The 27,102-nt window shown below is 31.5% G+C and overlaps 4 protein-coding genes across 4 annotated transcripts; 2 read left to right on the top strand and 2 right to left on the bottom strand.

The window, feature by feature from the left end:
• Positions 1-1,731: 1,731 nt before the first annotated feature.
• On the top strand, positions 1,732-6,504 carry PGO_040880 (hypothetical protein, conserved; the record flags this gene model as incomplete). Its single annotated transcript, XM_028686276.1, has 1 exon — positions 1,732-6,504. One exon carries the CDS (start codon positions 1,732-1,734, stop codon positions 6,502-6,504), a length of 4,773 nt encoding a protein of 1,590 aa, XP_028542077.1.
• A 1,665-nt stretch (positions 6,505-8,169) lies between these two features.
• On the bottom strand, positions 8,170-9,132 carry PGO_040870 (50S ribosomal protein L7/L12; the record flags this gene model as incomplete). Its single annotated transcript, XM_028686275.1, has 2 exons — positions 8,170-8,243; positions 8,394-9,132. The coding sequence occupies 2 exons, from the start codon at positions 9,130-9,132 to the stop codon at positions 8,170-8,172; spliced, it is 813 nt and encodes a 270-aa protein (XP_028542076.1).
• A 2,792-nt stretch (positions 9,133-11,924) lies between these two features.
• PGO_040860 (eukaryotic peptide chain release factor subunit 1) lies at positions 11,925-13,875 on the top strand (the record flags this gene model as incomplete). The annotated part of the gene is made up of 3 exons (XM_028686274.1): positions 11,925-12,001; positions 12,469-12,623; positions 12,821-13,875. 3 exons carry the CDS (start codon positions 11,925-11,927, stop codon positions 13,873-13,875), a joined length of 1,287 nt encoding a protein of 428 aa, XP_028542075.1.
• Positions 13,876-15,181: 1,306 nt separating this feature from the next.
• On the bottom strand, positions 15,182-26,209 carry PGO_040850 (hypothetical protein, conserved; the record flags this gene model as incomplete). Its single annotated transcript, XM_028686273.1, has 3 exons — positions 15,182-15,697; positions 15,864-20,663; positions 20,921-26,209. 3 exons carry the CDS (start codon positions 26,207-26,209, stop codon positions 15,182-15,184), a joined length of 10,605 nt encoding a protein of 3,534 aa, XP_028542074.1.
• Between the last annotated feature and the right edge of the window lie 893 nt (positions 26,210-27,102).

The raw sequence follows: 27,102 nt of genomic DNA, 5'->3' as shown, positions 1-27,102 counted from the left end.
TTTATCGAAGTGTACTTATTTTTAAGTGTTCATTTGTATAATTGTTTAATTGCTTAGCGCTTAGCTGCTTAACTGTTTTGCTGCTTATTTTTTCAACTCATTAATTGGTTATTTGTTTATTTGGTTACTTGTTTATTCGTTTATTTGCTTTTTGTTTATTCGTTTATTTGCTTTTTGTTTATTCGTTTATTTGCTTTTTGTTTATTCGTTTATTTGCTTTTTGTTTATTCGTTTATTTGCTTTTTGTTTATTCGTTTATTTGCTTTTTGTTTATTCGTTTATTTGCTTTTTGTTTATTCGTTTATTTGCTTTTTGTTTATTCGTTTATTTGCTTTTTGTTTATTCGTTTATTTGCTTATTTGTTTATTTATTATTTTTTTTTTTTTTTTTATTTTTCCATGAATGCATTTCCATCGCTGTTATTTTTTATAGCGTACGTATTCACATTGGCCCTATTTTAGTATCACTTCAGCACCTTTTTACTACTATTTTAGCGCCATTTTTGACACAATTTTTGACACCATTTTTGACACCATTTTTGACACAATTTTTGACACCATTTTTGACACAATTTTTGACACCATTTTTGACACCATTTTAGTACCACTTTAGTATCATCTTTGTACCATTTTAGCTCCATTTTTCCTTTTTCCTTTTCCCTCCCTTCGTGCCACATATCTAAACAGCTGTGTACACTTTTGCAAGAACATGTTTTCTTCACATATCTCCAATTGAAGTGATTTTTATTTGCAAGTTCTTTCCAAGAGAGATTATTTTATGCTCAATTCAGCTATTTTTTTCTATCACATTGCTCTGGGGGGGCGGGGGGTACCTTAACAAACTGTTTTACTTATCCAGGAAAAAAAAAAAAATTAAAAAAATTCAAATGGGGAGAACAGTTACACATAGAGAAGAACGTTTGAAACATCATATCTTCTCTCTACCACATCATTTTTGTTATTCTGTGTATTTCTCGCAATTACATAGTTTCTTCACCCCGATTAGACTTGCATACATATTTCTTTAAAAACAATATGTGTTTATATATGTAGAGAAAAAGAAAACACACACAAAAAAAAAAAAAAAAAAAAAAAAAAAAAAAAATTACTACCTTTTGAAAATATTAAAGGGTATTCCGCAATAATTAAAGCAATGCAAATAAATATAAACGGATAGAGTAAAAAACTGGCAAATTTATAGACGTATTAACCGAGGAGGAGGTATTCATATATATACAATTTTCTCCTACACATGAACAACTGTGAATGTGAAAGTATACACCCTATTGTCATAACGTGTGATGTCGGTAGTAGGAAAATGTGAAATCATATGACTTGTAAATGTAAAAAAAAGTAAACGGTTCATGTTGATTTATTTTATTATATATATATATATATATATATTTTTTTTTTTTTTTTTTTTTTTTTTTTTTGTAGTGCCATTTTTATATACAACATGTATAAAGAAAGTGGCGCAATTAGGAATTTTTAACTGGCCATAATATCAATAAAATTTTATGTTTTTGTGAAAAATACCGAATGAATTCACGAATAAACGAAATTCATGATTTAATGTTTCACTTTGAAAAGTTTTCAATTATAGGAAAAATATACATAACAAAAGGGTATGTTGCATGCAATACAAACGCACGTGCATGCATAAAAACCCTACTCAGTATAGCTTATAAATGAAATATTTTTTTTTCAATCAAAAATAGTACATGAAGAAAACATGTCAGATGAAAATAACTATTTTTGCAATCCACACTTAAGAAACTTTAACTATGATGACTTGTCTGAACAAAGTGGCTACAGTTTAGCTCCTCCGAATGCTTTTTTTTATAATGACACAGCTGAGAGATCATACAATTATAATTCTAATGAAAACATACAAGAGGGATATTTAAATCCTAACGTACGAAATTATGGAAATTATGAAAATGGAAAGAATAACCTAAACAATCAGATTGATTACAATGATAGGGATGGTCGCCATTATGGGCATAGAGGTAACAACTTGAATAGCAAGAGCAGGGGTGATATGAACGAGTCAGAAAATTTGCATGATGTGTCAGGAATAAATCACATGGGATTATGCACAGGCAATCGAAATAGCATAAACAATGTGAACAATATGAGCACTTCAAACGAATCCAACAATTTAACCTACATAAGTAACATAAACATGTTGAATCGGGTGGGTCGTATTGGTAACATGACCAATATGAGTGGCGTGACCAATGTGGGTGGCCTGAATGGAATGGATTCTATGAACAGCATGTTCAGCATAAATAATCAGAGAAATATGAACACAATGAACAATATAGGTGGCTTGGAGAACCGGCACATTTCCATAAGCAACATGAACGCGTTGAATAAAATGGAAAGTGCAATTATAAATAAAAACATAAAGAGGAACATGAAAAATATAAGTAAAGACGAAAATAAAGACGAACATGAGAATGAAAACAAAAAGGATAGCAGAAGGGAAAATAAAAAGACCAATTTTAGCTCTATAGGCAGCATGACAATTTTCTCAAATAATATAACCGACCCAACAAGTAGTACGAGGACACAGATTAAAGATGTCACTTCGAATGCATCAGCATATGATAGTAATTTAAAAAATAACGGTGTGTATGGAAAACAAATAACTCCGAAAAATTTGATAACCAGGAGTGGCGAAAGAGATAAAGGACCCGATGGCGGTAAGAAGAACATGATGACAAGTAATGCGAATATGCTGCATATCCAGGGTAGTTCAAAAAATTATGACCATCCTACTGGATTAACAGAATTTAGCCTTATGTCAGATGTGGAAAGCAGGAACAATGAAGTGAGCAACATCCAAAGCTACAACAATATGAACAGCCACAACAGCGTGAACAGGTACAACAGCTTGAATCGATACAACAATATGAGCAGCCACAACAATATGAGCAGCCACAACAATATGAACAGCTACAACAGCTTGAGCCGATACCATAACATGAACAGCCACAACAATGTGGACAGTTATAACAATATGAACAGTTATAACAATGTGGACAGCTATAACAATGTGGACAGCTATAACAATATGAACAGTTATAACAGTATGAACAGTTATAACAATATGAACAGCTATAACAATATGAACAGCTATAACAATATGAACAGCTATAACAATATGAACAGCTATAACAGTATGAACAATCACAACCATATGAACAACCACAGCCTTATGAACTACCAAAGCCATGTGAACAACCAGAACCTTATGAACTACCAAAGCCATATGAACAGCCAGAACCATATGAACAACATCAAAAACGTGAGCAACATAAATAACCTTCCTGGAATGAGTCCTATAAACATTGATTTAAGCACGATTGATAAGAAAAAGGATATGTTCGATGCAAATAATTTCCACACTTTAAGTGGAAGGAACAAGTATAGCAACAGCAACAAGAATAATTATCACATGGAAGATTATGCGACTGATAAGAGTAGTAGAGGTAATAACAATGCCAACATTTCGAACACTACAGCCACTACCATTGCTACCATAGGAACCACCACGACGACCACCAGTGATAACAACAACATACAGCAAGGATTCCAATTCAACGGACGAATGATGAATAATGGAAATTTTTCAGACTATAATGACAACAACAGGGAGGGTTTTCATAATCTGAACGATGGTTTCGGGGACGAGAGCAAAAGTTACATGGGTAATAAAAATTTTCCAAATAAGTTATGCTTAAAGAGTAACATAAATATGATTACTAAATCATCAAATCAATCATTCAGAAAGGAGCAGAATGTAATGTACAATTCAAAAGGAAACATAAATTATGAGTTCAAAGGAGGGATTAATGATGGATCTCCTATTAAGAACAGTAAAAACAAAAACATGTTATCAAATGAATTTCCACATGATACTTCTTTGTATAATAATTCATACAGTGCAGTGGTTGATAAAATGAAATATACAATTCATAAAAGTAGGCAAAATGATGACCACAGTAGAGGTAACATAAAGAATAACAGCATGATGGATCATAGCTTGAAATATGACAATAACACTGGCAATGTCTTTTATGATAATAAATATCACAATCAAAATGCTGCATGGACAGATGATTATAACTCCAGCTCTGTTTATGCCTTGAACGAGTCGAAAAGAACGGCTATTTGCAGTGGAAACAGTGGAAATAATAAGAAAGGAGATTCTAAAAGTAGTGTCCATAGGTACTACATTAACAGTGATAACAACACACATAGTGAAAAACCAGGAAGCATTACGGGTTATTTGGATGTCCAAAGCATGCAGCAAAATGTTTCATACGAGCAGGTGCAGATCGGCCCCTTGAATAATGATAATAACTTCCATATCCTTCCTCAGAAAAATAAAACGAGAGGGAGAAAACCGAAGAACGCAATTGTAAACGCAAGCGTAAGTGCAAATGCAAGCGTAAATGCAAATGCAAGCGTAAATGCAAATGCAAGCGTAAATGCAAATGCAAGCGTAAATGCAAATGCAAATACAAACAACGAGGAGAAAAAAAAAAAAAAAAAAAAAAACATACAAGAAAAAAAAGGAGGAATGCAAAATGGCAAGCGGACAAAAACAAACAACTTGAAAAAGGAAATGGAATTTAACATGACCATGGATGCGAACAATTTGAACCATTGTTACAATAACGACAATTATTTCTATGAATCCAATTTAAATACACATCCGTTGAAAATTTCGAATAGCATAGATAATGGAAATTCTGATGGAATAATTGGGGCCTCCTTGAATGAAGCACCTATGAACACAACAAATTTTTGTGAACCTTCCGCGACAAGCAGTAACAACTTGCAAAATTTTGAAAGTGACCAACTTCTCCAAAATGGCCAACTTGTCCAAGTTGGTCAACTTCTCGAAAGCTATCAGAAGTACCTCCAATTGCAGGGGCAGCATGGCCTCGAGCGAAAAGAAAATTTTTTTTCTGCGAGCAACAACTTGACGTTGAATAAAGACTTAGTAGAAATGATTCTACGAAATAATAAGTACTCAATAGGTAAAAACATCAATGAGAATTTAAACAAATCTTACACGAACTTCTTAATGAATGTCAGCTCGTCCTACTTGAAGAATAAATGCTATGAACACAGAGAAGGTACAGATAATAAGACGTATGATGATTCTTTGGATAGCAAACTTTCCTTAGTCAAAGCGGAATCTGACAATATAACGCAGTTAAACGGATTTAATTTCAATGAAATGCAAGAACATGAACCGTCAGCGAGTGAGACGAATCAGATGCATGAAACAGGTCCGAATGAAAGGGGTCCTAATGAAACAGATCCTTATGGAAGGGGTCCTAATGAAACAGATCGGTATAGGCTCGTTCAGGGAGAAGGGGGAAGGTATAGAGAGGAGACCATCACAGGCGAAGCTAAAAACGTCGAAATAAAAAAAGAAATGTGTAATGAGCTTCTGGAAGAGGGAAAAATAGAGGAACATAATTTATCAGTACCCGTGAAGAAGAAAGGAACTCGAGGAAGAAAAAAAAAAATTCAAAATATCCTTTTTGATCAAAGCAAGACGTTAAATGAACAAGTAAAAACTGAAGTAAAGGAGGTCAAAAGAAAAGGGAGAAAAAGGAAAATTTGTTTTCAGTCAATTAATAATATTTCGAATAACAAAGGAGAGGAAGACAAATCGAATGAAATCATTAAAAGTGTGCAAAAAGAAGATTTCATTAACATAAAAGGAGAAGTAGAAAATAAAGATAACAACACAATAGTAAGTAATAAAAGACCAAAAGATGAAAACACAGCCTTTTGTGATAATAAATATATTGCTCCAGTTGATGCAAGTAATGTGTTTCATTTTTTAAAATATAAATTGAATAAATTTGATGTAAAAAAATCACCCAATAGCCATTTAGAAATAAACGTTTTAATTAATAATTTCCTTATGATCTTGAGAATAATAAATAACCATAAAAAAATGTTGGAAGGGGTATACAAGTACAAGTTCAACACACCAACTGAGAACTATGTCAAGAATTACTTTGAGACTAAATTTCCATTTTTAAAAAGCTACAGAAATGGTTTTCACGAGTTACCTGATAATGTGAAGGAGGAAGAGCAAGACGATCAAAGCGGTAGAAGTGGTAGAAGTGGTAGAAGTGGTAGAAACGGTAGAAGTGGTAGAAACGGTAGAAGCGGTAGAAGTGGTAGAAGTGGTAGAAACGGTAGAAGCGGTAGAAGTGGTAGAAGAGGTAGAAAAGGTAAAAGTGGAAGGGGCAGCAAACATGGCAGACATGACAAACATAGCAAACACGACAAAAACTGCAAAAGCGACAAGGACAAAGGTAGGCAACAATTCGATGATCATTCGAAGGCTGAAAATAAAAAGAGACCCATTCCTGATATGGTTCTTCCATCAAATGAAGAGTTAACAAATAGTTTTATTACACAAGAGCAGATAAAAATGGATCCAACTGATAAATGGTTTGGGTGATAGTATGCATGCATGGGAAAATCGTCGTCCTGTGGAAAAAAAACATCAATCCATGAAAATGAATTTCAGATGATTTATTACCCCTGGGTAAATAAAACACACTGATTGGAAGAGTATCAAAAGAGATGAAGGAGAGGAATTCAGCTTTACCATAAATTTGGAAAATTTTCATTATAAAAAGAACGACAATTTATGATTCACACACACACAGATTTTCAAAGAGGGGAAGAGTATATACCCCCAAGTCCAAAATATGAATGAACAGTCAAGTGAATTCAAAGAAATACAACAGGAATAATTTAAATTTAGCACATGTTAAAAAGATTAAACACAATTGGTAAATTCCTCAAGGGAAGAGAAAGGAGATCCTGTAACAAGCTGTGTCAGAAAAATGTTATGACAAATGGAAAATGACTTATATTGGGAAAATGGCCATAAAGTTTTAGCTCACACAGTGCACTGAGTAAATCCATCTAGTTATAATATATATATGTATATATATCGGTTAATGCAATAATGTATCCCATTGTTTGCCCCCCTGATGAGCTATAAAAACAAATTACGCGCAACCATATGAGATGCGGCCAAATTGCTGCACACACTTTTAATATCAGCCTGAATGTGGAAAATATGTTAAATGGAGATTAATTGGGATTAGGGGAGTTCAGGGTGAAACGAAGTATCAGTGTGTATTCTTCCATGTGTAAACGTTTCAAAAAAAAAAAAAAAAAAAAAAAAAAAAAACGATTAAAAGCGTACCAAAAAAATAAAAAAAAAGGAAATTTTTCATGTCACACGTATGACTGATTAAGGTTCCATCATGATGTTATATGAAGGGACTAAATTTGAAGTTATATATATGCATGATGAAAAAACGATGCAATTGTGAAATTAAAGAGAGAGAGAGAGAGAGAAAAAAAAAAAAAAAAAAAAAATGATTAAAAGGTAAATTAGCATATTTACTTCAGTTTATTTGTCCAACATTGAATACAATGCCTGGAAACTGTGACCCAGAGGGGGAGTGTTTTCTCGTAGGCCAATCCTGTTGAGAATTTTTGTAAGATTCCCAAAAACAAGTCGAGAATTCTTTCGATGTATTTTTTTTTTTTTTTTTTTTTTTTTTTAGGTAATCAAGGAATACATACCATTCGTTTATTTACACACACATATATATATGGGGGGTGGTGGGTGGGGCGAACATTTGGCTAAGTAGACCCATGTTGTGTCCCACTACGAAAAAATAATTGCTACATATGTATTGCTGCTTGTAAACTGTTCCAAAATGCAAACTTCAATAAAGTATTTTTTTTTTTTTTTAAGTCCTTTTTTTTTTTTTTAATTAGAAAATTTTTCTTCAAGCGTAAAATTGTTTTTTTTTTTTTTTTTTTTTTTTTTTATAAAGTATCACTGTACTACTATGTTTTTATTTCCTTTTCAAAAGTAATGTTCCGGAAGTATGCACCCCCCCCTTATACACACATGTGCCCTCTTGAGCACAAGATGTGTAAGTGCGGTGATTATACGACACATGAGCATATATATATATGTATACATATGTATGTGTGCGTGTTTGCAATTTAAGCCTTTTTCCCCCCCCATACGTTGCTCATTCTTTGGAGTTTTTTTTTTTTTTTTTTTAAACCAGACACAAGTTTTCCTCTAATACTATTCTAAAATAATTGTCGCACCTAGTTCCTCGAATCTCTTTTTCATTTCGTCTGCTTTTTCAGCGGGCACACCTAAACGGGAGTCGAATAAATGGAAGCAAAATGAATAAAAGCAGAATAAGTGGCAGCAAAATTAACCGCTAACACACATAAACAGCTGAACCGCTGCAATGCTAATGAATGGAAGCGAAATTCCCGACACAGAACGCAGAGGGAACTTACTTTTCTGTATGTAAAATGGGGCACTCTCCACCATGTCCTTGGCTTCCTTTAAACCGACGTTTGTTATCTTTCGAATTTCCTTAATCGTGTTAATTTTATTTTTTACATCAAACTTCTCGAGCTTAACATTAAATGTAGTTTTGGTATTTTTTTTCTCTTCCTTCTTTTTTGATTCTGATTGTTCATTCTGAGCTTTACTTGATTGAGCAGTGGTTTCTTGAGAGCCACTTGGTGCATTCCCTTGAATCGGGTATGCAGCATTCATACTCATATTAACATTGGGTGGAGGGAAATTCCCTGCAGCAAAAAAGCTAGACGGATGTGGAAATGGGTTTCTATTGACAAAAAAGGAATTATTAAATTGTTTATTTCCATCTAATTTTTCTTGGCATATATCACATAAGTCAGCTGCTTCGATTAAAGTTAGGTTCAAAATTTCATCAACAAGTTTTAGCACTTTTTTTGATGGCTTTCTTTTTTTCATGTCATTTTCTTCATTCCCCTCCTCACTGGAGTTACTTTTATTTACATCTTTTATTTTATCAAAAAGGTTGAAGCTGCTACTGAAGCGCCTACTACCACCAGTGCCACCACTGGTGTTGTACCATTTTTGAAACTTTTTGTTTATTCCATCAAACTTGTTGAAGGAGGTGGCAATGCTGGTTACATTGTTGTATGCACCATTTCGACACAAGCTGGAGTTATAAACATAAATTTTTAGCATTGAGTTTTTTTTCATTCTTTTGCTGTTACTATATGCTAGAACATGTGCACACTTCTTTTCTACGTCGAGATGATATGATTAAAAAGTTTCGATTACTATGGTTAATTTCAGTTTCAAAAATTATGGTTATGGGTTCTTTTTTTTATTTCGTTTCTTCTACATCTTTTCAGTTCTCTTCCTTTTTTTTCACAAAAAAAAAAAAAAAAAAAGAGATTATTTACTTCATAAGCAGATGAATTAAAATACCCATAAAATATTTTTTTAATTAATATTATACAGTTTATAAAAATGGGTGTGGTGGTTCTAGTAACTATAACACCATCTGGTTGATAAACTCCATCAAGCTTTCAACCCTATGTTAGTACTAGGAGATAACATAAGAGATATATCATGGTGTGTGTGTTTTAATGTCCATGCATATGGGTCAACTTTATGCTCATGCTCAACAGGGATTTTTGCTCCCATTGATCGTTTTGGAAATTCCTTTGATTCAACTCTATGTGTTTTCTTTTGTTTCGCTTCTTTTCTTTTCTCTTCTGTTGGTTCTGTTTTTCCTCTTCTTTTTTTTTTTTTTTTTTTTTTTTTTGTTACACGTATAAGAGCGTTAGGTAATGTATGGAGATGGTGTTTTGTAGGATTATGTTTTTTTTTTTTTTTTTTTTTTTTTTTTATATGTGTGCAGGTGTGAAGCGCGTTGGGTAAAACTTCCCCTTCCCCTTCCCAAAAAAACAAAATGAAAAAAAGAATGTATACGTCAACTTTTGGATAATGTAGCATGTAGTCCTTTAGTATTTTCCCAAAAGGCTGTTTTCAATGTTTTGTAGTTCTACAAATATAGCACGGGGATTCATAGAATTTACCGTGTTTGCGTGCATTTGTTTTAATTGGCTATGCGTTGTTACTTGGATACTTAGCTGCTTCTTCAATAATTTTAGCCCCAACTTCACTGCTCAGCTTCAAAGTTTTGACATTTCACTACCCAGCACTTCACTACTCAACTTCTTCAATACTTTGCCACTTCACTAATTCTATATTTCATTATTTTGTATGTTTCAAATTATAGTAGCCTTTTTTCAATCTTTTTTTTTTTTTTTTTTTTTTTTATTTATAGTAAACCCATAACAGGCTCTAAAATAAAATACTTCTCACTCAAAGAAAAAAAAAAAAAAAAAAAAAAAAAAAATATAATTGAAAAAAAAAAAAAAAAAAAAAAAAAAAAAAAAAAAAAAAAAAAAAAAAAAAAAAACGAAAAAAAAAAAAAAAATATAAAATAGAAAAAATAATAAAAAAAAAAAAAAAAAAAAATCTTATCACTCAAAAAAAAAAAAAAAAAAAAAAAAAAAAAAAAATATAGTTGAAATAAAAAGTATATATAAATATAAAAAAAAAAAAAAGATAATAAAATAAAAAAGCGTGCAAATAAGTAAAAATGTTCTAAATGTGGTAAAAATTGAGTAGCAAAGTAAAAAAAAAAAAAAAATATAGCATAGCATAACGTAACGTAACGTAACACAACATAACATAGTATAACATAACATATACTACGCTAATGCTGTGATGCAACGTGACTACTAGTAAATCACTCTGCACAATCATCAAAAGCAGAGGAAGTTTTTTTTTTTTTTTTTTTCATTTTAAACGCTCCAAAAAAAAGAAAAAAATTTGTATTTTGTAAACCACTCGAGAAAGGTACATTATTAACGTATACATATATATATATATATATATATATATATATATATATATATACATGTATGAAAGAAAAGAAGCGTGCTTCAAATAAATGAGGTTGCTTACAAACTACATGAACCCTAACGTATACATATATACAACAAGTTATCATTGAGGACAACAACCCACAGGGGCTTAATGCAGAAGAAAGTCCACAGAAGAACAGCCCTACATAGGCACATGCGCTCGTATATATATATGGAGGCACTGTACACTCAAGGTGAAGAGAAAGCTTATACAAAATTTGAGAACGAATGAAACATGAGAACATTTTGAACAGAAGTAAAAAAAAAAAAAAAAAAATAACCACAAGTATAACTATAACTACAGCATAGTATTTAAAAATGTAATGCATTTACTTGCTCAAGCAAATGTATATGTACAGTTATGGGTGAATGGAAAACGTATACTTTTTTCAAGGCACACCAAAAGGAAGACAAAAGGAATGAAAGGAAGAAAATAAGAAAAGTACATATTTAGAGATGCTATATATGCATATTACATTAAAGAAACGAAAAGGAAAAATCCTATTTTCTTGTTTCCATTGCTCCTTTTTTTTTTTTTTTTTTTGTTACATTAAGTGTACACATACTTTGTATATGGACATAAGCAGAATTTCTACCCCTTTTAGCCCAAACAGATTCACAATTTTGCAAATATTTTTTACTGGTTCTGACATTTACCCCAATCTTCTTTTCGCATAAGTGTGCCCAGCTTTGTTGTGAACTCTGATTTATCCTTTTGTTTTCTCGCCTTTCCATTTTTGCCTCACCCAGTTATTTATAATTCAGTATTTTATAATTTAGTCACGTATAATTCAGTCTTTTATAACCTAGTTAAATAACCGAGTCACATAACCGAGTCACATAACCGAGTCATATAATCTAGACACACAGCTTAGTTATATAATTTCACTCCATTTAAAATCCATCCAAAGAAAAAAAAGAAACGAACACCGCCATTTTTGCAGCTACTACGTACATTGTTTTCCATCCTCATAATTGTATTTTCTTTTTTTTTTTTTTTTTTTTTTTTTTTTTTTTTTTTTTTCCGTTGATTAACAAAATTCCAACACAATGGAAGAAGATCGAGATGCCAATGTAGAACAGTGGAAAATCAAAAGACTAATAAAGAAGCTAGAGAATGCTAAGGGGTAAGATATAGGCTCTTATATAATTAAACTGTGTGTATGCATTTGTACAGTGTATAGTGTCCATAACTTTTTTTGTATAGGAATTGGCATGAATATTTCGATGTGTCAATATTTGGCCTGTGATCCATCTTGCACGACGAGTGACATTGTGGAATATCAGTTATGTGCATTTGCTGCGTAACTGATGTAAATTACCGTATAAATTGATTCTTCTTTGCATAACCTGATTCATCTTTGCATAACATGATTCACCTTTGCATAACATGATTCACCTTTGCATAACATGATTTACCTTTGCATAACATGATTCACCTTTGCATAACATGATTCATCTTTGCATAACATGATTCACCTTTGTATAACATGATTCACCTTTGTATAACATGATTCATCTTTGCATAACATGATACGTCTTTGCACATTATCTCATCTTCTAATCTTCTCACGCCCGCACCCCTTCCCCAAAGGAACGGAACCAGCATGATCAGCCTGATAATTAAAAACAAGGATGAAGTTTCTCGAATAAATAAAATGTTGGCAGATGAACTTGGAACAGCTTCTAACATTAAAAGCAGAGTTAACCGTCTTAGTGTGTTGTCTGCGATTACGTCTACACAGCAAAGTGAGAACTGCTCAAAGAGGAGATTTTCATGTTACTTTGTTTTATTTTCCCATACGGCTCCTCCAATTCACTCTCAGTCACTTCAATTCATCACAACCGCTTCTATTCATCACAACCGCTTCTATTCATCACAACCACTTCTCTTCATCACAACCACTTCTCTTCATCACAACCACTTCTCTTCATCACAACTGCAGAACTGAAGCTATACAATAAGACGCCTCCCAAGGGTCTTGTGGTTTACTGTGGGACTGTGATAACGGAAGATGGAAAAGAAAAGAAAATGTCCATAGATTTTGAGCCATTCAGACCAATAAACACAAGTTTGTATCTGTGTGATAATAAATTTCATGTGGAAGCATTGAAGGAGTTATTAGAAAGTGATGACAAATTTGGTTTTATAATAGTGGATGGAAATGGAGCATTATTTGGTACCATCCAAGGGAATACAAGAGAAGTAATCAGAAGATTTACTGTTGATTTACCTAAAAAACATGGAAGAGGTGGTCAAAGTGCTTTACGTTTTGCTCGATTAAGATTAGAAAAGAGACACAATTATTTAAGAAAGGTAGCAGAAGTGGCAACATCTGTTTTTATAACGAATGACAAAATTAACGTATCTGGAATTGTACTGGCAGGTAGTGCAGATTTTAAAAATGATTTACTACATAGTGATATGTTTGATCAACGATTATTCGCTAAAGTTATAAAAATTGTGGATATATCTTATGGTGGAGATAATGGATTCAATCAGGCAATTGAATTAAGTTCAGAAGCATTACAAAATGTTAAATTTATTCAAGAAAAAAAATTAATTGGAAAATTTTTTGAAGAAATAGCACAAGACACAGGAAAAGTTGTTTACGGAATTGAAGACACTTTAAAAGCACTAGAAATTGGAGCTGTTGAATTGTTAATATTGTATGAAGGTTTAGATATAATCAGATTAACCACACGTAATAATGTCACAAATACAACCAAAACTATGCACATCTCCCCACATGATGAAAAGCAAGAATCTTTGTATAAAGAAAATAATGTCGAATTAGAAGTTGTTGAAAAAATCTCTCTAACCGATTGGGTTATAAATAATTACAAAAAATATGGAGCCTCCCTAGATTTTGTCACGAACAAATCTCAAGAGGGTGCACAATTTCAGAAGGGATTTGGAGGGTTCGGTGGCATGCTTCGCTACAAGCTGGATCTCAATTTGTATGATGAGGATGTCGAGAGTGACGCAGAGCTCTTCTGAGCCCCCGTGTGTGGGAAGAAACAAGATAAGAAGTCAGCAAAAATGTAATACAATATAATGCAATATAATGCAATATAATGCAATATAATGCAATATAATGCAATATAATGCAATATAATGCAATATAATGCAATATAATGCAATATAATACAATATAATACAATACAATATAATATAATACAATATAATATAGTATAATACAATACAATATAATACAATACAATATAATAGAATAGAAATAAAAGGACAAAAGAGAGAAGTAGTACAATGCGCATCGTGCCGAGCTTTTCTTCAAATTTTTGCATCATTTTTTCTCGTATTTTTTTTTTTTTTTTTTTTTTTTTCTCTCCTTGCCTGCCTTTCTTTGTGTATATTTATTGCAATAGCATATTTCCTTTGCATTTGTACCTCTACGCACTTAATCCTTCCCTTCACTCTGCCACTACAAACACATATATAATAAAAAATGTTCGTGGTAATATTTTATACATATACATTTATTTCATTATTGAGATATGACGTTGCTCACGTTATTATTTGTTTTTATATATTATTATTTTTCATTTTTTCACATGTAAAAACACATGTTGTAATTCCATCATTTGGTTATTTTAAAACTTCTTTCAACCACGTCCTCCCCACCCTCTACCACAGACATGCTTAGCTCTTCATTTGTCACATGTGTTAATGTGTTCCACCTTGTGTACTTTTCGTTTCTACAACGTTTTTCCCTTCCCACGTCCATTTTTTCAACTTTTGATATTTCCACTTTTTTTTTTATATTTTTTTTTTTATTTTTTTTTTTATTTTTTTTCTTCCCTTTCCTGCATTCCATTAATATCCTCATTTGTTATTGCTTTCCCCTCCCCACACCCCAAAAAAAAAAAGCCTTATTTTTCTTATGAACAGAACATCATGTCAGCATATGAAATGCAATTTTTTTTTTTAATTTTTTTTAAAAATTGCTTAGGTTTAGGTGTCAGTTTTGGGTATACTGTTGGAGAAAATTTTTTTTTTTTTTTTTTTTTTTTCACGCTTCTCTTCTTTTCATACCCTGTTTATATTTAAATGTAAATTTTCACAGACATCAATGTGCGTGCAGAATTGGAATATTATGCATGTGTGCAAATTAAAAAATCTCTTTTCGAGTGTATTGATTCTCATACTTCTTACAATGATAAGGCCACTCAAACTAAGCATTCTACCCTTCCTTCCATAGAGTCCTTCGCTTGGATGCATCAACAGTGTACATATATATATATATATATATATACATATGGTGCAAAAAAAGAGGTTTTTTTCTCTCTCACTTTTTATGTATGTTGACGACGTAGTTATAAATTAGAGTGCATTTCTTCTTCAAATTATTTGTGCATATAATGGATGGTAGAAGAGTGGCATTAATATGTATCAAATAAGAACAAACGTTCGTTATGAGAATCTGCTTCAGACATGAATCTTCACATGTATGTTTCAGCTTCTCTAATATAAAGGCCCCGAGAAAAGCACTTCTTTCCAATATTTCTTTTAAAATATTATAATACGTTTTTAATTCTACCATTTCTGGAAGAAAATTAAACATGTAATCATTTTTGTATACCCTTTTTGTATTCATATACTCATCAATCGATCTGTTATATTGAACTATCTCTCCTAAATAATTCGAATCTTCGCTTCCTGAATAACTGTCGCTTAGGTAGCAGCTCAAGGTTGATTTGGCAGTGCCTCTGGAGTAATGGATTTTTTCTTTTTTTTTTTCTTTCACAGTGTTTACTATATCTAGACAAATGGGTACGTAGGACAGCCCCGAGTTGGTTTTTATCTGACAACGGGAAAGTGCAGGGAGGAAAAAAAAAAAAAAAAAAAAAAATTTTATATTAATATGACTGTCCTTAGTGAAGAAGCACTGGTAGAGCACCCTTGGTGGAGTGGCCTTAGTGGAGCCTCCTTAGCTGAGCCTCGTGTTCGTGCAAATGCCGTAGCCTTACCGTTCGAATGAGTGTGGCGTTTTTGCGTCCAAAGTGCTCAATTATGTTCGTGACGAGTCTCGTAGATTTCAGCATCAGAATGTATAGATGCACAACAAAGTAGGAGTAAGTGAAGTATGGGTTCTGTATTATGTTAAGCAGTATAGTGTTGTAGTTCAAGATAGATTTGTAGCACAAGTATAGAATTCTCTGTGTGAACAAAGATAGCTCATTTTTTTTCCTATTTTTTTTTCCCTTATCATTTGGTTCACTAGTAGATGCAGTTATTTCGTAGGGACTGTAGGGATCAATTATCACCTCCTTCTCATATATAAACTTCTCGAGAATTCGATTGATATAAAACAAGTGGTGTTCTACCCCTTTATTCATCAATGATATGAGTATATGGTTAATATTGAAGATGTTGCAGTAGTAGGATATTTTTGTAAGTAGCTCCACATATAAATAGGATTCTTCGAAAATAGCTAGGCAGTTAATTTTTTCTATTTTTAAAAATATGAAATTGATTCTATCCGAAAACTTGTTTATCACGTCTAACATGGAGTCTAGAAAAAACTCTGCTTCGTTGCTCACTCGGGCAGGATTTCCAGATTGGGTAGCATTGCCAGAGTGGGTGGCATGTCCATTTCGTCTGATCATCCCATTTTGCACGTTCTGTGCATCCTTTCTACCTCTTCCAGTTTCTCTTTCCCTTTGCTCTCTACTTCTCCCCACATGAACCCTTCGATCTGAATAATCTGAATCGCTTGAATAAACTACATGATTCTGAGGATCTACATATGTTTCTTCTTCGTCTCTACACTGTAATTCGTCTGTGTTTTCAATTCCACTTCCTTCTCCTCCTCGTGGGTGCTGCTCCTCCTGTTCTGTAGTCTTTTCCATAAAGAAATCAACCATGTTATGATCTCTAAAATAATCAAAGGGAAAGTATCCGATACCACCTTTCACATTTTTTACAAAAATATACAGCATTTTAATTAATAGAACTATAAGGGAACAGAAAATTATATGATTCTTATTTCTAATATATTGGTTTTCATGGTTCAAGTAATAGATAGCGCTAAAAGTCTTGCTCTTGTCAAATATGGAGTGGTATATATCTGGAACATATATAAGTTTTGTCAAAATATCTCCCTTAATTATGTACATACAGATGTGCTTATTCAAGATCATAAAAGTTAACGTGTTCACGTAAAAATAGTAGTATTCATTTGAATCCAAAAATAGGTTAATTTTGTTAATATGATGGTATATATCATTTTTTAAAAATTTGTATATATAAACATTTACTATATCGAAAATGTTTTTTTTTTTTTTTCCTCCCTTTATACAATTAAAAAAAAAGTTATAAAAAATGTCATATACAGTATTTATTCTATTGTATAAAAAGTACAGAAGAATGTGTTCGATCGAATCCGATTTTCTAACATTATTACTTTCTTGATTTTTCATGTGCATATCATGAGTCTCGTAGCATTCCTTTAAAATTTCCTTCAACGTTGTTATATAAATGTTAAAATTTTCCTCATCTTCTTCAACTTGTTCTTTTTCTTCTCTCGATTTGCACATTTCTTTGTGCTCCTTAGTTTCTCCATAATTCTTATCATTTTTCACCTGTTCGATTGGCACTCCTTCATTTGAGGACTCAGGACTGATGCTCCTGTTCTCGCTCCTACCTCTGCTCCTGCTCTGATTCTGAACCACCTCAAATTTTCCACCCTTTTGCGAGGTAACCATTTCTCTATGGAAACACATTCTGTTTAATTCTATAAAATAGTTATTGTAAATCCGAATTGTTACATAAAAAAGTTCCAACAAATTGACAAATAAGTTAATGTTAAAGTAGTTTGATGGGTACATATATTTCAGGATCGATCTGGGTACATATAATGAGTTGAAATTTCTAAGAAAATAAAAATTTTTGTGATGAAACTTAAAATTCTGAACATGCAATGTGATGCATCTAATAAATAAAGAAAGAACTAACGGCATATTGTATATTAAACTATTTTTATCTATACAATTTTTTTCATAATTGTTCTTCATATGCTTCGATTTGTGATTCTTTTTTTCTTTGTCTATATTATTCTGGTTGTAACTTTTTTCCTCCTTTCTATCATTTTTTAAGAATAAGTACTTTTGCATTTCATTCTTTGATATGTTATTCAAAATTTCAAAGAAAACATGATCTTTTTTGTTTTTTGCATTTGCCATAAATGATTCATGAATAAAAAGATTACAATAGAAACTTCCTTGATGATAGTAACATGTTCCTCCTTCATCCATAAACTCCTCACGAGATTGTTTTACGGAACTTCTATCATTGCTTCGTTTCTTATAATGAAATGAGCGTTGTTCATATTTCGATGCATTTTCTTCTGAATTGTCAGCATTGTTTCGTCTCTCCAATTCACCACGAGTAAGTGTGTTCACCATGATTGCTTCTCCCTTACAATTCCTAGAACTTCCTATTGTCAATATATTTATCAAAATATTAGAAACTAGAATGTAAAAAAGAGGATTTTTGCTTACTTGAACCGAGGGAGCTAAGAAAGTAATCAATGATTCATAAACAAAAAAAAGAAAAGGGGAAGTTCTAGATATGTTTCTCTTCTGTAATGCTCGATTTTCCTTCTTCTGAAAAATTTCATCATTTAGTACATTTTTATGTTTCATTATGATCACCAATTTATACAAAATCAGTAACAACCGTATCTTACTGTCGTAGATGCTTTGTGTAAGGTTAATATATTTCATGCACTTTATTTCGTTCTTAAAATGTTTTGAAAATATGAAAACGTTGGATGGGTTGCTCAAAGTACTACCAAAATAGTGTGTATTATTTATTTTTTTTTTCTTCTTCTCTTTTTTTTTTTTTTTTTTTTCTATATGTTCATCACTGGGAGGAAATAAAGGATCAATCCAATGTCTTGTGCAATATGCACTGAAGAGCCAATCATTTTTTTCTGATAATGTATTTGTATCATTGATAAATCCGAGTGAAGAATGTGCACTTTTTTCATCCTTAGATTTGTCAATCTTTTCTGCTTTGTTTGTACTTTTTCCTTCTCCTTCTGTGGAATTATAATGGTTCTGATTTTCTTCGTCTAACAAAATTGTATCTATGTTGTTCATAATACTTGAATCTATTTTTTTTTTCAGCATTTCTCCAGATTTGTATTCATTCAAAGGATCTCGTCTTACAGCATTGTTAAGTACTACCACCCCACCACCCCACCGTCCTTGGTCCTTTCCCCTCTGATTGTGTATTCTTCTTTCATCAATCAGAGATGAAACAGTGGTTAGTGGAAAATCGAAATCAAAAAGGGTTCTTCTTCTCACATCTGAAAAAAACAAGTCGTTCTCGTGAAACTTTTCCTGCCCAGTTCTAACAGAACCATATGCATTCATACAATACAGATAATTTTTAATATCAAAGAGAAAGTTTTTTTTTCCATATCTTTTCGATTTTCCTTGAAAAAATTTATTACATACATAACCAGAATCTAACAATTCGATTTTTTTTTGAATCAAATTTTTAACAGATATAGAATTTTGAGTTTCTTCAAAAATTGTATTATTTCCATGTTGCGAATATGCTTTGTCTTCACTCAAGTTAAGTACATATTTATAATTTATTTTTTTTTCATTCAATACATCTATGATATTTTGAATTAACGAATCATCATTTATGAATCCGTGTTTTTTTACATGGACATTCTTATTGTTCGCTAAGAGATCTTTTATATTTTCTGAATTATCCATATTTTTTTTATGCAAATCTAAGTATGTATTAATCATTTCATTCATATTGTCAAAATTAATCGTGAAGAAAATGTTACAAATACTTGGATCATAGCAAATCCTGATAATCAATTTGTACATTCGACTCTCTTTTGTGTATACTCCTTTTATTATCAAATCGAACAGTTCGCACATTATGTTCAAGTTATACATATAATTTATCAATTCTTTCTTCTCTTCTTTGTTATATAAATGGTTGTTTCTTGCGAACACGAAATTCAGTGTATTTCTTTTTAGCTTTCGCGTGAACATGTTCAGAAGTTTTTTTATGTATTTCCAGAATGCCCTTTTCTTTCGAATGACTTTCAGTTCTTCCTTGCTAATTTCCTTTTTTGATTCGTCCCTTCCTCGATCGTTCTCTTGCTGGATGTTCTTCACATCGTCAGTATTCTTCATATCATTGTTAATCTTCTCAGCAGATTGAATACTCGTGTTATTACGTCCTACCACCTGGGTTAGGTTAAAATAGATCACATTTATGAAGTGTAGGGCTAAATTCAGAATCCGTAAATGCAACAACTCAAACGATGATACATCACACGAATGTTCCACGTCAATTTTGATATATCTCTTGATTATACACAAGAGTGTGTTAAATAAATTTTTGTATATCCTCCAACTTATCAAATCGTTATCTTTTATAAATGCATACAAAATTTTGAGCACTTCGAATGCTTTTTTTGTGAAAATCAATTTGATGTTAAGTAAGTTTATTTGATTGACTTTACGTAAACAAAATAGCAGCTTCTGCATGAACATGTTCAGAATCTTAGAAAGTGGAAGAAACCCTTGGCTATATTTACAAAGAAAATACATATTATTAAATTCATTAACCTTAAAGTACTGATTTAGTTTCAAATAAAAGTTGCATATATTCTTGTAGTTGTAAGTTAGAAAATATAATAACGATATATTCAAATTTTCTCTTTTTTCTTCTGCTTGTTTTTTTTCTATGCTTAGGATGTCATTATTAATAGCTTGGCTCACCATATCGTTCTGTAAATGGGGATGGGGGTGGGTCATTCCACAATACATTTATGCAGCTCGTGCATGTATTATATGCAGCAAAAACAGCGTATTCAAATGAAAAAGGCAAAGTTATGAAAATGTTTTAGAAATAAAAATATATACATGTATACACATCAGTATCACATGCAAAGGGGTAAAAATAATACGTCAATTCACATTAGCACACGAACATGAACATGAACAAGGGGACACACTCTTGGGCTATGAAGGGAAAAATGTCTTACCTTTGGAATCACACTCAGAGAAACTTTCGAAAATAAACTGAGGATAAGATGTGAAGTGTCGAAAAGTGAAAAAATCTGACTCGATATGTTGGTAGATATATTATTAACTTCTTTCAAAAAAGAGAACTTGCAACAGCTGTCCAACAAAAGGGCGTATAGAAGCAAAGTGCGATTCACTACTTGTGCATTCAATTTTCTAAAATTTGGATTTTTTGTGTTTATAGATATAAAAAGATTGTGCTTATTCTTGTAATAGTTCATATTGTATTCATTGATAAAGACATTAAAAATGGAGTAATATTCATCTGACTTGTTCATGTTGTATTTAAAAAAATTATGTTTTTTATCTGAGTGTTCATAATGCATAAGCAAAAAGTCGCTTAAAAAAAAAACATAATTGTTTTGCAATACAATGTTCAGCATATTTTTTATATGATAGAAAAATTTAAAAAATATCAAACTGTATCTTGCCATGGGATGTTGTTGTTGTTGTTGTTGTTGCTGTTGTTGTTCTCCTTCTTCTTCCTTTTCAAATGCTGAATTTTGATTTATGGAATTTCCATTAATTGAAGAATTGTACATGTTGTAGTTTACTGTGGATGTGTAAAAAAGCTGTTCAACATTCCTTTTGCAATTGTTTAGTTTCATATCGGGCTGAAAGTTGTTTTTTCCGTAGCTTTGATCTGCGTAAACATCATTTCTGAACCCATTTTGATAGATGTTCCTCTTCTCCTTCTCAACTTTGTTGGAGAAACAATTATTACTATCATCAATCATTTTCAAAGAATGGTTCTCTTCTCCCTTTTCTAATAACAAAACATCTTGCAAGTAATCCATGGAATATCGACTAGTTGCCACTTCCCTAATGTCTTTTCCAATCTGAAAAATGTTAACTCTTTTCTTTATGTACATTTCTGGCTTGTTTAACAACGTCTTGTGATTAATAATTATATTTTTCATAAAGTTATTGAAAGTGGCAGATTCATACCTATTCCCGTTTTGCATAGAAATCGGGATTTTCTGGTTCTTCTCTTCAGAGGGTAGTAATAGTAATTCTTCTCCTTCTAACTGTTTCTGCTGTTGAGAATTGTATATTTGTTCACTGCTTGATTGTAAATTTAATGATGTAATAGAACTCATAGAAATTGCAGTACTCAGTTCTATATACAAATTTTTTAACATGTGCACATTCACACTTTTAGTCATTTTCATCATATAATTCACTATCGATAAGGACAAATTAAGAATAGAAATTTTGGATAATTTAAATATAAATGAAGAAGAAAAATTTTCTATAAAAATCTTGTTAATATAATTTGAAAAAAGGAAAAAATAAAAATCGTCGAAACTGTTGTTACTGTTGTATACTTTTTTATTTTCAAGAAAATTATTTATTTGTAAAAAATAATTTTTTAAAAATTTATAAAAAGAAATAAAAAAGAGCTTCACAATTTTTTTTATATCAATATCTTTTTCTCTTTTAAATATATTATCACAATTTTGAAATATCCATATGACCCACTTATTTTCTAAAATATTCACGCACTCCAGCATCTGTAACACTTTTATTTGAAAAGATTTATACATGTCTAGATGGAAATAATTACTGCTTTTTCTTTTTATGATTTTTTGAAATATCTTTAGTATTATTTCTGTTAATCCATATATTTTTTTCCTTTTTTCTTCTTCGTACACTCTAAGTAAATCACTTATAAAGCTCATCTTATGACCGTCTACTTCGAACAATTGCATGAGTGTGATAATGCAAATGTCTTCCATGCTGATATCTTCTGTAATGTATTCGATTCCACATGGGTGAAATCCTCTATCCCTCAAATGGCTCCTGCAGCTCTTGTTAAGATTAGAAGACGGGGGAGAGTTGCTTCTCCCACTTCGATCACGTCTATCACTTCGATCACTTTCCTCACTTCTACCACTTCGATCACTTTCCTCACTTCTACCACTTTGATCACTTTCCTCAATTCTCCCGCTTCTCCCGCTTCTCCCACTATGGTCCCCATCGTTTGAGTCAAACTGGTTGGAAAATTCAGGGAGACACCCGGAGGCAACCAAGTCTACCTTGCGCACCTCGTTCATCAAAATAAAAATTTTCAAGAAGGAAATGTCGATTCTAAAATTCTCTTTGACGTCCATTTGGTCCTTTTCATACTTAAAATTCGTAAGATTATTGTAGTTCACATTTGAGGTAAGATAAATGTCCGTTTCGATATTTGTAGCAAATGGTATCTCAGCACTAATCAAGTATTCGTCATGCAATTCTCCATCTTCATTGTTATTATTGTTCGTGTTTGTATTATCTCTATCAGAAGAACTAAACATATTTCTCTGCCTCCCATGTGCAACATTTCCTTTCTCTTTTCTCAACAATTCTTCATATTCAATGTAAGAGAAAATTTGAAATATGTATGCATTGAGCTTATTAATATTTACTTTCTTTAATAAAAATAATAAGCAGCTAGTTATTTCATAATTTAGGGATTTCAGTTCTTCATATTTTAAAGAAAGAAAAAAAAGATACGTAAATAAACTAACGAAACTGTTAAATATGTCATATCCCAATCTGAAATAATTATTTATTTTAATTTCAATAAGCATATGAAAACACTTATTTATTTTTAATATTTTACAAAAGAAGTGAATAATATACTGAAATTTCTCAAAAAAAAAATTATCTTCCAAAAAATCTTTTCTTCTATTCTTCACAAAATTATTATAAATATATTTACAATAAAAATCTAGTAATATGTAGTAATACTCGATATAAGTAATATACACATTATTCTTATCTAAATTTTTCTTTTTTAACATTTCACAAATTTTGTAATATAAAGAATTTTCCAAAGTTGTCACTGTATACTCTTCTGTTATATTAACAACCATTTTGTTCTGATTTTTTTTCGAAATTGTATCAACTGTCTTTACCACTTCTTTGAAACTTATCAAGTTTGCACTCGTTCCGATTAATGCTTTCAAAATCCTGTATATAGATAATAAATTGTGGTTGAATATGATAAGATTGTCCACACATGTGTAACCAATCTTGTTACAAAATAATTCTAATAGCAATCGATTAACATTCTGCAAAATTATTGGATGATAAATGGAATTATCCTCATCATTACTATCAGAAGGTGGAGATGGTGGTCTTTCTCCACTATAATTTTTTCCCCTTTTCCTTTGTTTCATACTGTATATTTTCAAATAATCATACGAAAAAAAGAAAGATGAAATTTCTAATAAGATATTTTTGCTTTCAATAGAGATATATGATGGTACGATCTTCTTTTTCTCTTCCACATTTGTAACAATTTCAGTACTTCTATAATTAAAATCGTAAAAAAAATACTTCTGTGTGTACATGTCAAACTGAAAATCGTCTTCCTGTAAGTATTCAATACACAAGTTGATATTTCTTCCTTCTTTCATTATGTCATGTGTAAATAAAATATAATCATCTTTACTGTAAAGACATATGCAAACCTTAAGAAATAATTTCAAGTCAATTGTTTTTTTGAAAAATTCTTTTTTTTCGATATGTTTTTTCATGTTCTTTATCAAAGAGAAGTTTAAATCACGTTCTGACATTGGGCCAATACATTCTTCATGACGAACTTTTCTTTCATTTGTATTTTTCTCATATATGTTATGATTTGTACAGGAAAAATCATCATTTCTCATTGTTCGCATCCCTATTATGTTCTTTTTTTCTTTTCGATTATAGTATTGCTGATGGTTACTCGGACCTGCCCCTGAACATTTTGTTTCTGCTTCGAAGGCTTGAGCACCACTTCCATACTCTTCCATGTTATCAGGGCAACCATTACTGTTACAGTTACTGTTACAGTTGCTGTTACTGTTACTGTTGCTATTTCCAAAGTCCACATGATCGACAAAATGCAAAGCGCTTTCCTTATCCTGGTCAGTACACAAAGCTGCGTTGAGAACATGCAAAATGATTTTCTTATACACACAATTATCCTGCATAAAGGAGAATCTGTTAATTATTTCATCCAGATATGGTAAACACTGTGCTACCATACATATGTTTTCTTCATAATTCTTCCATTTATTTTCTTCTTTAAAGAGAAAAAAAAATTTCATTAAAATAGCTGATGTGGAGGAATTAACACCAGACGGGTATTTTACATATTTAACAATATCATCCCATGTTAATAATTTGCTTAATGAAGAAATGAAAAAAATAATGGAATATTCCTTCTGTTGAAGGGTACTTGTAACAATGTCTGTGTATGAATGATTAACATCACACTGATCATCCATAGGGGAAAATGATAAAAAAATGTTCAAGAAGGGCTTCAAATTAAATTTTGAAAATATATTTAATCTTAATTGGATATAAAAAAATATATTAATACAGCATATTTGCACATTAAGAAAAAGAAGTAGATATTTGTATACCCATGTTCTGTTTTCTACATTTGTTGTTTTTATAAGTTCGAAATAATTATTTGCGTCCTTGTACGTGTCGAAATATATTTGCAACAATTGATGAATATTTAATTTGCTTTCTATCACATCAAACAAAGTGTAAACAAAATTCTTTTCATATGTAAAATCTTCAGCTTTGTAATTTAAATATGCGTAAAATATTTCACACTCTTTCAAAACGTGCAGGATATTTTTGAAAATATAAAAATATTCATCACAGTATATATCGTGTAATTTTTTCATATCAAACTCTTCTGCCTTCTTTTTTATTTCGTCAAAAAGAAATTTTTCCCAAGTTTCCTCATCCTCAGTATCGTCATATTTTGTCAAATGCACCTTTCCTATTGAATTTGTCTGTAGTCTGGAGGAAATTTTCATCTTCTTCACCTTGCCCTCTTCATCATCGTCACTGTCATCATCACTGTCATCGTCACTGTCATCGTCACTTCCATTGTCGCTACCATCGTCAGTGCCCACTCCACCATCATCGCCCAATCCAGTTTTGCCAGATGATAAATTTCTACAATTCGTGCCTGAACAAAATTCGTCATAAAAATACACCTTCATACAATGTACCAGTAATTCTTTGGAGAATCCAAAAAAGTAGGACTTGGAATCGTTGAAGCTTAAATTATGATTAATGAACTGTTGAAGTTTAATTGAAATAATTTCGTGATTCTTATTGTTCTCACTTAGGTACGTCAGCAATTTGGAGTATCTCCTTTCGAACACTTCTTTAATTTCCTTCTCGTGCCCTTTATAACTCTTTGTATACAGCAGTTCATAGATTTTCTTGTTTGACAGGTATGGGTTCTTCATAGTAACTCAGCAGTGTATGCGTGTATATATATATATATATATATATTTGTGTGTGTGTGTGTGTACGTCTGTTGGGCGTGGGTTCCTGCTAATACTCTATAAATACACACGTTTCAATCTCTTTTCTCACGCATGCACAGCATTGGATATGTTAACTAATCCTCCTTTCAAAATGAAACCCACACATACAGACCAGCGGTAGATATGCAGAGATAATAACGGTGTAGTAATATATATTGTTGACCCTTTCAACGAAACCCTGGAATTCTCTTTTTCACCTCTAAAATTATGTATTTTAAATGATGTAAGAGGGAATATGAGGTATGCGCCTTATGCTGTACATAAGTTGTAATACAAATTGGTTATATATGTGTATATAGGGATAGCACTACATTTGTTGTGGCTATTTTTTTTTTTTTTTTTTTTTTTTTTTTTACCACCATTTTGTGCCCTTCCATTTAAAAGGGGAAAAACACAAGGGAAATTCTGGATACATCCAGTTAGTAATGTGGCAATGAGAATAACCAAGTAGTAGAACATATTATGTTCATGTTTTGTGACTTCAGGTTGCAAATTGGTTCATTTGTTCATTAAAAATGGGAACCCCCGAAATTAAAGCGCAAAGAGCCAAGGCGCTGCTATTATGTCCCTTAGCTTCAGTAAATTCAAATATATGAACAAAAAAAAAAAAAAAAAAAAAAAAAAAAACTGAAAAATTGAAAAGTTGTAAAGTTGAAAAATTCGCAAAAACGAAACAAATAAATATAGGGAAAACTTCAGTTGACAACATTCCCAAATTGTTTTCCTTTTTTTCATTCATACATGCATACATATATTCATTATTAATTCTTTTGTTTTGTTTTTTGTAAATGGAAACTCTTTCAATGCTGGTT

Source organism: Plasmodium gonderi (assembly GCF_002157705.1).
Source record: "Plasmodium gonderi DNA, contig: Chr04, whole genome shotgun sequence".
NCBI lineage: Eukaryota > Apicomplexa > Aconoidasida > Haemosporida > Plasmodiidae > Plasmodium > Plasmodium gonderi.
This window is presented reverse-complemented; position numbering and strand designations above follow the sequence as displayed.